Source organism: Trichosurus vulpecula, chromosome 7, assembly GCF_011100635.1.
Source record: "Trichosurus vulpecula isolate mTriVul1 chromosome 7, mTriVul1.pri, whole genome shotgun sequence".
In the NCBI taxonomy this organism is placed as follows: Eukaryota; Metazoa; Chordata; class Mammalia; order Diprotodontia; family Phalangeridae; genus Trichosurus; species Trichosurus vulpecula.
Genome location: NC_050579.1, coordinates 101,842,905 through 101,855,554, shown reverse-complemented (window position 1 = coordinate 101,855,554; position 12,650 = coordinate 101,842,905). Strand labels below are relative to the sequence as shown.

At 38.4% G+C, this 12,650-nt stretch overlaps 1 protein-coding gene across 3 annotated transcripts in view; it reads right to left on the bottom strand.

The window, feature by feature from the left end:
* Positions 1-569: 569 nt before the first annotated feature.
* IPCEF1 (interaction protein for cytohesin exchange factors 1) overlaps positions 570-12,650 on the bottom strand; it is a 138,210-nt gene continuing 126,129 nt past the window's right edge. For all 3 annotated transcript variants that reach the window (XM_036766661.1, XM_036766662.1, XM_036766664.1), the window contains one exon: positions 570-2,805. In XM_036766661.1, the coding sequence (XP_036622556.1) occupies positions 2,602-2,805 (204 nt within the window). In that variant the 3' untranslated portion in view covers positions 570-2,601. The remainder of the gene's footprint in view (positions 2,806-12,650) is intronic.

Here is a 12,650-nt window from a genome sequence, read left to right as displayed (position 1 = left end):
TAACTGTACTTTACAGAGGTGCTCTTTTTGCCTTTCCTTTCCTTTTCACAATAAGATTGCTTCATCCTTAAAGCTGACCACATTAAACCTCATGGAGCCTGAAGTTGTTTTAATTGATTGGATATTTGCATTTAACCAATAGGTGCAGGTTAGGGGTTTCCTTACATTTTTAATGTTTAGGTTGTGAAATAGAATGTGCCATTTCAATGGTCTGCTTGATGTAAGACCAAAGCGAGCCCTGGCTGTTGTCCTAGTGAACAGCGATTAGATAATTCCTGAATCAAACAGCTTCTTTCTTCATCTTGTTCCTCTGATAAACCAAGTTCATCTTTAACAAGGAGTGCTAGGATTACTAACACATCTTAATCAGAATGCTATTCCAGGAGTATTTGCATCTGTTTGGCATTTGACTACATGTGTGTTTGTATATGCACAGAAATATATAATCGTAAATATATACAAAGTTTATATACACATATGTACATATATAATATGACTATAATTACAACCAATGCAATTATAAATATATATTCATAGTGTGTATATATACATATATATGTATGTATGTATGAATATTCTTAGCAATGTGAGAGAGACCTGATCAAAGGAAGAGGTTCCTTACAATAAAGCAAAACATAGAATTCCTTTTTTTTAATGACAAGGTTATATGAAAATATCATGAACTCTAAGACCTCTCTGGCCAAAATATCCCAATTTAAATAATTTTAAACTAAATTTTGATTTGTTTTACAAATAGCTGGCATCTCTCTTCAAATGTGTGAAGGGATATCAAATGAATGAGGTATTAAGAGTTTTTGTGTTTGGTCCCTAAGGCCAGAACCAGGAGAAATGGATGAGATTAAAAAGAGATGGGCAGCCTTGTGCGATGTAAAACTGCCTAATCACTAGAACTCTTCCAACATAGAATGGGCTGTTTTTCAGGGAGTGGTTGGTATCCCATCACTGGATGTCTTTAGGAAAAGGTGAGGTAATGCCTTGCCAGCTATATCATAGAAAAGATTCTTGTTCAGGTGTGGGTTCAGACTAGAGCTTCTCTGAGGTCCCTTCTACCCCTTAGGTTCTATGATTCTGTGAATGTCACTACATGAATAGGGAAAGAGAATCAGGGAATGTTAAAGCTGGAAGGGACTGTCTAGTCCACTATTCTTGGCTCCATTCTATAGATGGGAAAACAGAGGCTCAGGGAAGACAAGTGACTTGGCTGAGATTCCATGGCTAATAAATGATAGAGCCATATCCTTAATCCGGATCTTCCATTTCCTGGTACAGTGTGCTTTCCATTATACTATATTGCTACAATGGAGGATAGAGGAACCAAACAACATATATGGCATGTCCCCCTATATATCCTATGGGTTTCCTGAAAATACTCCCAACTTCAGTTGACACAGCAGAATGAAACAACTCACTAGTATCCCCATTTTTTCCCAAATTAAAAAACATGTCTACTTAGAACATGTAGGCAATTCAATAAGGGAAAAATAGCATGATCTTATTAACACTGATAAATCTGGACTTCTATAAATAGACTTAAATAACAAACATATACATATTTATATGTACATAGCTATATATTCACATGGGCCATAAAGTGACAGATAACCTTACAAAAATAAAAACAATTATGAATTTCCTCAATTTTTTTTCATTCCTTTGAATAAAGAAATTGAAAACCTTCAGGTGCCAGAAATATCCTTGCTGTGTGGATCCAAGAACACCTGGACACAAATACAAATCCTGTAGTTGTACCATAGTCAAGTCTACAGGCAGCAGACACACCTTTCCCAATGCATGTTTAAGTCCTGCAGTTGATGAAAAAAAGTCAGAAAACAGATGTCCCCAAGTGGCACAAGCAACATCCCTCCACGTGCTGTAGAATTCCCCCAACCAGTGTGAAATTTGAAAATGTCAAGTAGTCCTTTGAGTCCACAAATGATAGAACATTGCTCCCATGGAATAGCTCTCTCCTGAGTTTTTCTTTTTTTTTTAAATGCCAATGTATTCCCTTTAAGTGGATGTGGAAATGAGATTGGTGATCTGCAACCCCAAAGACAAGATTCGGAATTAAATAGCAACAACAAAAAAAAAGCATTTATACTGCATTCCTCCCATTTAACAGTGTCATGGGAAAGACGAAAAACCAATCAGATAGATTCTTTTTTACATTCTCTTCCTGTTACCGAGGGATTGAATCATGAAATTATCAAAATCACTCGTGAGTGAATCCCTTCTCTATTCCACAGATTGTTGTTGTATGTTCCTTGAAAGCAGATCATATAGCATGAATCTCTTGTCCCACCCCCTCCTCACTTCCTCACCTCTCATAGCACCTCATATATAGAAGGTCTTCAATCATATGTAACTGAATTAAATTGATTGATTCAATTGGATACATGGTCATTTAAACAAGCGATTCCATGCGTTAGCTAATTTGCTTCCAGTGAAGTCGCCTTATCAGGCCAGATCTGAGGTTCTGGGAAAAAGTTTTTAGGTCTCCTTTTAAGGAAAATGTAAGATTTTGTAGCAGCTTAAAGGGTTGCTGAGGATAAAACAAGGTAGGGAGAGAGTTCTGGCTTGATCTCAAATAGAACTTTCAACATGGGTAAACGAAGGTTGTCCCTCAGGCTCCAGGTAAGGCCCTTCCGTGGAAGTCTTTGCACTCTGCTGTTGATAGATCTCCTGAACCAACAAGCTGTTTGTGCTCTTCCATTCTCTGTACTTCTTGGCCGTCAGCTTTGGATCCTCCAACAACTGGTTAATCATGGCTAAGTCATGTTCTTTACACTGGCAAAGAAGAAAAAATAAAAATTAAAAATTAAGTCATGTTTTCCATAGAATCCAAAGAGGCAGGATTAGTCCTTTGAAAAATTACTCTTTCATCAATCAACTAGCATTTACTAAATACTTACTATGTGCCAAGCACAGTGCTAAGAATAAAAGGGAAAACCAAAAATGGCTCCAGCCCTCAAAGAATCCACTTCTAATCAGGGAGGTAACATGAAGAGAACTCCATATAGAAAAGACATATACAGAGTAGTTGGAAGGTAATCTCAGAAGACAAGGCATTTAGATCTGGGGAACCTGGGAAAGGCTTCATTCAGGAAGTGAGATTTGAGCTGAATCTTGAAGAGAATCAGGGAAATTAAAGAGGTAAAGGTGAGGACATAGCTTTGAGGCACAGACAGTGTGAACGCATGGACAAAGGAGATGGAGTGCACAGCAGAGAACAAAAGAAAACTTATGAGGAAGCAGAGATGGACAGCTCTGAACACAATGCACTAGTATTTCTTTTATAGGTTTTCTTGAAATGGAAATTTATTGTTGTATATTTTGAATCCTCACATTCTCTGTGCATTTGGCAATGCTTTTTCTTCTTTTCTTATTCTGTTTCAGTTATAATATTTCTTTTTTTCTTTTCTTAATGTGATTTAAGTTTTAGTATGTAAGTTTGAAATTTTAAAAATCTTTAAAAAAAAGAAAGGAGATGGAGTACTTTGTGTAAAGAATAGTAAGCAGGCCAGTGGAAATGAACAGAAATAGAATTTGTGGAGGGAAGTAAAATGTAAGACTGGAAAGGCAGGAAGGGCCTGAATTGTGAAGGACTTTAAATGCCAAAGAGAGGACTTTCTATTTGATCTGGAAGATGATTGGGAGTCACTGGAGTTTATTGAGGGGAATCAGGTGAGAATGGGGTATCATGATTTTTCTTGTTATAGGAAAATCCCTTTAGCAGCTGAGTGAACAATAGCATGGAGTGGGGAGAGACTTAAGGCAGGGAGTCAAACCAGGAGGCTATTTCAGTATATCAGGTGTGAGGTGATGAGGGACTGAACTACGGTGGTAATTACTTAATTGGAGATAAGGAAACACAAACCAGAGGTGTTGGAAAGGTAGAAGATTTGGCAACCTGATGGATATGTGGATGGCACCAAAGATGACACCAAGGCTACGGGAGTAACCTGAAGAATAGGGGTGCCCTCAACATCAATAAATAAGTTCAGAAATGGGGAGTGTTGTTGTAGTGAAAGATAATGAGTTCTCTTTTAGATATGTTGAGTTTGAGACACCTATAGGATATTTAGTTCAAGATGTGCAAAAGGCAATTGGAGATTGCCAGGAGCTCAAAAGAAAAGACTAATATTGGATATATATGTATAGAAATCATCTGCATAGAATGAGAATTGAATCTAAGACAGCTGATAAAGAGGAAGTGAAGGCACCCACCCTACTATAGAAGACTTTCTCAAGGAGGTGAGCTGATAAAGAGAGCAGAGTCCAGCAGTCAAGTCAATCAATCAATAAGCATTTATTAATTGCTTACTATGTGTCAGGCACTGTGCTGAGCCACTGGAATACAAACAGAGGCAGAAAGAGTCCCTATCTTCAAGGAGTTTATGTTCTAATAATGTGTGAAAACAACACATAAAAGGAAGTTAAAAGGAGAGGAAGGAGGTAGAATGCACCAGACACAAAGAAAGTCTTGAGGAGATGAATGCGCAGTACAACCTGGGGAGAGATGAAGACATCTTTGATCTGGACCTCCTCCTTGAATTGGTGATTCTGGGAGGAATCAGCCAATTAGAAGGTGAGCCCTCAGAAGTGGGAAGTTTCCAATGTAAGAAATAATCCATGGGTGAAGTGAGCTTCCACAGTGAAGAAAACAGAAATATAGGATTATAGCTGGCAGGTTTGATTCAAGCGAGGGTTTTTTTTTTTTTAAGGATGAGGTAGATATGGACATTGTAGGCAGCAAAGAAGCATCTAGTAGACAATGAGAGATTGAAGATTAGAAACAAAGTGAGGATGATAGTGGGGCAATATGCTGGAGAAGACAAGGGGAGTCAGGACCAAGGGTTCATGTTGGAGTTAGTCTTAGCAAAGAAAAAGGCCACCTCCTTTATGTGAGACAGGGATAAAGGAGGAGAAGGTAGGGGAAGGTATTTTCATGCTATAGGATGAGGAGAAGAAATGGTAAATTTATATGTGAATATAAATGGTCAGTAATGGCCAAGAAAAAAAATTATATACCCTATAATTATTTAATACTTTAATGCATGATCCCTGCATTAACCTCTAGAAATAAAATAGAGTTGGTACTAATTCCATCCATTTGCTGAAGTTTAATTGGCTTCAAAACGTTTATGTATTATGCAAAGAACATCAGCAAGTTTTTTTTAAATATGCATTGAATATTTGCCTTGTGCCAGGGATCATATAGGTATACCCAAGACATAGGGATCTTCATCCCATCATGAGCTAAGATAATACAAAATATGCGTTAGACATCCCATCTGCTAACATAAATAACCATGCTTTCCAAGACGATGCTATTGACCCACCATCAGCAAAACATGAGCCTTCAACTGATTTCCTAGTAGTGCTATCAACACTGCATCACTCTGTCCTCAGGCATGCCCTATTTCTAAGTGCACCTATTGAAACACGACAAGTCCTCCAAGACACAACTCAATCTATAATTCCTTCACAAGGCAGTAAGTGCCTTATTCCCCCAATAAGGAATGCCATCCCTTTAACCTCACATTTTTTTTTCTTTATCATTGTTACTTGTATTTAGGTGACACACAGCTCCTCCCTGTTCCCCAGAGGATTAGAAGTTATAAGAAAACAGGGACCACTTTTTATATCTCCCTTGTTGCCTAACAAAGTGGATTTTTTTGTTGTTGTTCAGTCATGTCCAACTGTCCATGACATGGGATTTTCTAGGCAAAGATCCTCAAGTAGTTTGTCATTTCCTCCTCCGGTTCATTTTCCAGATGCGGAAACCAAGGCAAACTGAGTTAAGTGACTTGCCCAGGGTCACACATCTAGTAAATGCCTGAGGCCTGCCTGATTTGAACTGAGGAATATGAGTCTTCCTGACTCCAGGCCTGATACTCTATGCACCGAGCTGCCTAAGCTGCCCACAGTAATGACAACGGCTAGCATTTACCTAGTGCTGTATAGGTTTGGAGAGCACTTACAAATATTATCTCATTCTGTCATCACAACATCCCTGGGAGGTGGATGCTATTATTATTCCTGTTTCACATATGAGGAAACTGAGGCAGACTGAGGTTAAGTGCCTCTCTCAGGGCCTATAAATGTCTGAGGTTGGATATGAACTCAGGTCTTCCTGACTCCCAATCTGGTGCTCTATCCACTGTGCCACCTAAATGTGAGTTGTTATTATTTAAGATTTTTTGAATGAGAAATGGGGAGGCGAGTGGATGAACTGAAGCTAAGAATCATAGTTGGCCTAGAAGCCATGAAAGGGAAAGAGTACAGTTGAAAAATTAAAGTGACAATAGGCAGGTCAACTAAATTTGGGCAGGAGATTACACAGGGGATAAAGTACTTGATTTAAAGTCAGAAATGCTAAGCTCAAATTTTTAATCTTCCGTTTACTGACTGTGTGATATTAAGCAAGTAACTGAACATTATCCCTTTTTTAGTCTCAGCTTCTTCATCCATAAAAGGGAGGCGTTGGACAAGATGATGACCTCTCAGGGCCCATTCAATTCTAAATCTCTGATTCTAAGTCATATACGTAGAGGGTAAGTACATCTGGAGGGACCTGGAAGACTTATTTTTTTAAGAGAAGCACTACTTGCCCCTCCTATGTACTCAAGTTCAGTTTTTTTAGAAAAATGTTTGGGAGTTCTGATTATTTCCCTGTTCTAGCATGTAGGCTCCTTCATTCATCTTTATATCTTCCCTGGAGCCTTGGCTACAATAGGATTACAGGATTTGGAGTGAGAAGGGATCTTAGAGATTTTTACAGCCACCTCCCTCATTTTACAGAATAGGATACTGGGGCCCCTTACCCAAGATTACATTATATCTATTTTTTATACACACATTTTTGTATATATCTATTTATATGCATGTTCTCTCCCACATTGGAATGGGAAATTTTTAAGGTCAGGGATTGATTCCTTGTTGTCTTTTTATCCACAGCACATATCGTGGTGCCTGGTAGGTAGCAATTCCTAAATAAATGCCTATTGATTGATTAATCTTAATTGACTAAGTAAATGATTAAATGATTATAATGCCCAAGTTCATATGTAGTGCAACTCAAAGTCTGAACTTTTAAATAACTACAAGGTTAATACAATTTAAAGATCTTCCCATCCGTGAATAGGTCCACGTGACCTGAGTCACATGGAAGTCTGAGTCACATGGAAACCTGAATCACATGAGCCTGTGGTGGGAGGAGCTTGCCAAGGGGGTGGAACAGGAAGGTTGGAACAGAGCTGAGAGGAAGTGAGACAGAGCAGTCAGAGCTGTGAGAGAGAGAGAGAGAGAGAGAGAGAGAGAGAAAGAGAGAGAGAGCAGCAGCTAGCATGAGTGAGAGAGTGATTTTGCCCTTATTTGTGGGAAGGCTTTAACAGAGGGAAGGCTTGGGGATGGCAGTGCCCCCTGAATTGCTAATGTGCATAGATTTCTTTGTTGCTATGATGGATTTGGCTTTCTGGTGTTGGGATTTGGCTTTCTGATGTTTAAATAAATGTTTCGGTTATTCCTTCAATAAAGAAAGTGTGTTATATTTTGCGATTCAGAACTACACTGGCATATTCATAGCAACCGTAGCTGCTATGGGTATCACACTGGTGCTACAGTAACCTAGCTTCAGATTCAGAAATGGAAAGACCATCACACCATAATACCTCTAAATAAATATTCATTGAATTAAACTAAATGGTGTTTCCAGGATCTAGGTTTTAAACTTATAAAGAACTTTTCTTCCATTAAGATTGACAGTGTGTTCTAATCACACCATGATATTTTAATGAATAAAATTTCTTAAGTGCCTATTACGTGCCAGGTACTTACAAGGATTTTACATTTTTCATAAGATATTTCTATTGCTTAGAAAACTTAACAACTTTATTCTTCAAATATCTAGCCTTTTTAAAAAATTTTACAAAATAAGAATTGTTTATATTTTTAAAAGCATTCAACTCAACCACAAATATAACTACTATATCGGGGTGGGGAAGGGCAGAGAATCTTGCTTCTCTGTTGGGTCCAAAACTCATACTACCCTTGTATTCTACTAAGAAACTTCTACCATATTTGTCTCATCTCTAGATTTATGAATAGAAAGGGAAAGGGGTAGGGATTAAAGAAAGAAGTGAATAGAAAAAAATAGTATTTATGCCAACATTTATGGAATGACTGCATTGATGTATGGTACTAAACTCAAGATGGTTGAATAAATATTTTGGGGTTTTCTTCCCCACTACTCTGAATGTTGTACCTGATTTTCTGGAAAATAGTAATTTTAGTAGTTTTCAAAGCTGAGGACAAGAAATATTTGACTTTTATTTCACAGGGCAAATAGTCACCCTCCAGTTAGACTTAAGACCTAACTACTGAAAATGTCTTCCACCATTGAATAATTAGTGTTAAGCATTCTTTATGGGTGAGCATGCTTCTAGTGAGGCTTTCAGTCAGTCCTACAATATCAACTAATCAGATGGATATATCACTGGTGAGTGAAAACTAAAAAAGCCTTAACCAAAAATTCACAAACATGGAAGTCACCCAAGAATGCCTGGGGATCTATATTATGGCTTTTCACAGAAATGTATGTAAATTCTTCCAACTTCCTGAAAGAATGTACTTTAAGAGCGTACTTTGTAGTTTGTAGTCAGGGAAGGGATTTGTCTTTACTGCTGGAATGTTCCTATGGGTAATACGAACTATTGCTTTAAGCACTTTCCTTGTTTGTTCATGAAACTTCTCTGCTGTTTGCCCTGTCTACACTCAAGCTGCTAATTCTGAAGACTATAAAAATCATTCATTTCATAGAGCTTTTCTGCATTATTTAATGGGTTACTGTACTAAAAAAAAAAAAAAGTATTTTCTAGTGTTGTTGGACTTCTGGCAATGAGTCCCTCCTTGCTGTGGTAATCTGGACCTTTCCTTCCCACAGCAGATGAAGTCTATCAGTGAGAGCCCCCTAGTCTAGGGGTGGGGAACCTGCGGCCTCAAGGCCACACATGGCCTTATAGGTCCTTGGGTGCAGCCTTTTGACTGAGTCCAAGTCTTATAGAACAAATCCTTTTATTAAGGGGATTAGTTCTGTCAAGTTTTCATTTAGTCAAAGGGCCTCACTTGAGGACCTAGAGGGCCACACGTGACCTCGAGGCCACAGGCTCCCCACCCCTGCCCCAGTCCATCACAGAAGCCTTTCCAGCTCGGTGGAAATGTACTCCATCCGCATTGTCTATGAGAAGCCAGGGTCAGCAGCCCACCACAATGAGGCATTGGAGGAAGAGATTTTTCTTCGCTGATGTTTTCACTTCAGTGAAAGGTGAAGTTCATCTTGTGCTCTAAGTTTTTAGGAGCTTTTGTGCTCTAAGCTTTTCATAGCCACTTTCTAAACTGTCATAAGTCCTCCTGCCTAATAAACAAGACTAGTAGGGCTAGCTACGTCAGGTTGTAGCCAAGCAGGCCCAGTGGCCTACATTCTTCTTTTCTACATGGCCTAAGGTAGCTTTGGAAATAGCTTCACCTGTACTTGTGTAGAGTGAGTGGCAGTTTAGACTGAATCAAAAGAAAAGATCCATTACAGAGTGGGGAGGAGTGGAGATGGGGGCAACAGAGAGTATGCTTTGCTAAGTAATTTATATTTCTTTATCAACCTGGACTTCTGTTGACAAGAGTGAGAACTGAGTCTTATGGAGAACTACAGGAAATAGTTATCTACAGGAGATAATTACCTCAATAGGGGGACAATGACTATATTGTCACAGTCTAAAAATACTTCCAGGGACTACATCATCATCATCATCATCATCATCATCATTTTCTTCTTCTTCTTCATCACTAGAATTTATATAGCCCTTTACGGTTTGCAAAGCATTTGACAAATATTTCATTTTATCCTCAAATACCCTGGTACTATGATTATCCCCATTGTAAAGGTGAGAAAACTGAGACAAATTGAAGTTAAGTTACTTGTCCTGGCTCACACAGCCTTTTTGGCCAGATTTAAATCAGTCTTGCAGACTCCAGGTCTAGAGCTCCTTCCACTGTTTAAGAAGTTTCTATTTTCTCTGCCCTAAAGAATATAATATATTCGTTGGAAGAAAACAGAGACCCACAAAATGTTCCTGCAACTAGTGCCTACTATAACAAAGATTTAGGGCGTGTGTGTGTGTGTGTAGACATTTTTCACTCATGTCCAACTCTCCGTAACCTTATTTGGGGATTTTCTTGGCAAAGATGCTAGAGTAGTTTGCCATTTCCTTCTCCAGCTCGTTTTAAAGGTTTAGATGGACTTGTGATCAAATTGGGACACATGAACTACCCATTGTACAGCCTTATGGAACAGGAGAGTCAGTGTTACCTAAAGAGCACCGGATTTGGAGGTGGAAGATGTGGGCTCCTCTGACTCTAACAATTGTTAACTACAAATGTGAGCAAGTCATCTAACTTCTCAATTTGCTCTCATGGGGGTATTTGTGGGAAGGTACTATATAAAAATTGAATTATTATCAGGAATATTGTTAGCTTATAAAGTGGACAAGAATCCTATACCCCAACGTTAATCATAAAGGTTGTGCTTGTCTTTTCATTTACTTTATGTTAACCATAAATTCATATATTTAGAACTAGAAGGGACCTTAGAGGCCATTCAGTCTTATTAGTCAAAGGATTAACAAGCAATAAAATACCTAGTATATGTCAGGCTCTCTGCTAAGATACAGGGATACAAATAAAAAGAACGCTAACATTTCTATTCTCAAGGAGCTTACATTCTAAGGGAGGAATGTACATGTACACATATTAATATATACAAAATAAAAATAATGCAAAGTAGTAAGTAAAGGTAATCAGTAGAAGGAGGAATCAATCAATCAATAAACATTTATTAAGTATCTACTATGTGCCAAGCAGTGGGATACAAAAAGTCAAAAAAACAGTCCCTTCCCTCAAGGAGAATACAATCTAATGGGAGGAAGAAAGGCTTAATGCACAAATGGTGCTTCAGTTAGTTCTCAAAGAAGAGAGGGCTTCTATGAGACCAAGAGAAGAGATAGTATATTCTAGGCATGGGGGATGGGCAGTGTAAAGACTAGGAAACAAGAGATGGAGTACCTTGTATAAAGAACAGAGATAAAGCCAGTTTGATTGGATCACAGAGATTAGTAGGAAGAGTACTGTATAATGAGGCTGCAATGATAGCTTGGAGCCTGGTTGAGAAGGGCTTTAAAACCAACCATAGTATATATTTGGTCCTAAAGCAATAAGGAGGCATTGGAGTTAAATGAGAAGGGGAGTGACTAGGTCAGATCTGTAGCTAACAAAAATTCCTTTGGCAGCTGTGCAATAGAGTGAGGGAAAAAGTGAGATTTAAGTCCATTTAAAGGCTATTGAAATAATCTAGATGAGAAATAATGAGGATTTGAATTTATGGTGGTAGCAAGGATTTGGCGGAGCCGGCTAGGATGAGCTCATGATTGTTAAATTTTCAGAGTAAGAACGTATACCTTGAAAATTGGTAAAAACAACACACTATGGCTTGATTTGTTTTGCTGATTATCTAAATTTAAGAAAGTGATTGCAGAAAATATTAATAATCTGGATTAAACTTAAAAGTATATCTTGCATATTGGTTTTCCCAGAACACCTGTGGCTGGTATATATACAAATGAAGAGAAGGAGATGAACCAAAGAGATGTTATAGAGACAGAAACATCAAGATTTGGCAAATGATTGGTCATGTGGAGTGAAAGTGACTGAAAGGATGAAAATAACACCTGAGGGTAAATCTGGGAGATTGGAAGTGATGCCCTCAACAAAAATAGAGAAGAAGAGAGTTGGTTTTGAGGAAAGAATCAACAGTTCCATTTTGGACATGTTGACTTTGAGTATTCTCTGGAACATCCAGTCTGAAGTGGCCAATAGGCCACTGGAAGTTGGTGATATAGGAGAACTGGAGTGGGATATATGGATCTTTGAATCACCAGTTAGAAATGATAGTTAAAACTATGGAAGCTAATGAGGTCACCAAGAGAGAAAATGTACCTAGAGAAAAGAAAACAGCCAGTTCTGACCTTGGGAAATAGCCATAGTGAGAAAAGGGCATGATATGGATGATAAGTCAGCAAAAGGGTGATTAGACAGAAGAAAAAATTATGCCAGCAAAACCCATAGAGAAGACAATATCCAGTAGGAGAATGTCAAAGGCAGCAGAGAAGTCAAGAAAGATAAGAACTGATAAGATTTGGCAATTAAGAGGTCATTGTTAACTTTGGACCAAACAGTTTCAGTTATTATAAGTTCAGAAGCCAAAAGAGTTGAAGAGTGAGCAAGCCAAAAGGAAGAGGATTCAATGCGTATAGACATTTTTTCCCTAGGAGTTTGGCAGATAACAAGAGGAGAGAGATATAGAATAATAACTTGAGGAGATGGTAGGATCTAGTGAAGGTTTGGGGATTTTTTTTAAGATAGGGGAGAGTAGAGCATATTTAAGGGCAGTAAGGAAGTAGGAGAGATAGGGAAGGATTGAACATCGGAAGGGATATGTTTGTGGGAGCATGGAATATGCTGGAGAAGACTGAAGGGGATGAGATCCAGGACCTGTGTCAAAGGGTTGGCCTTGGGAAGAAGAA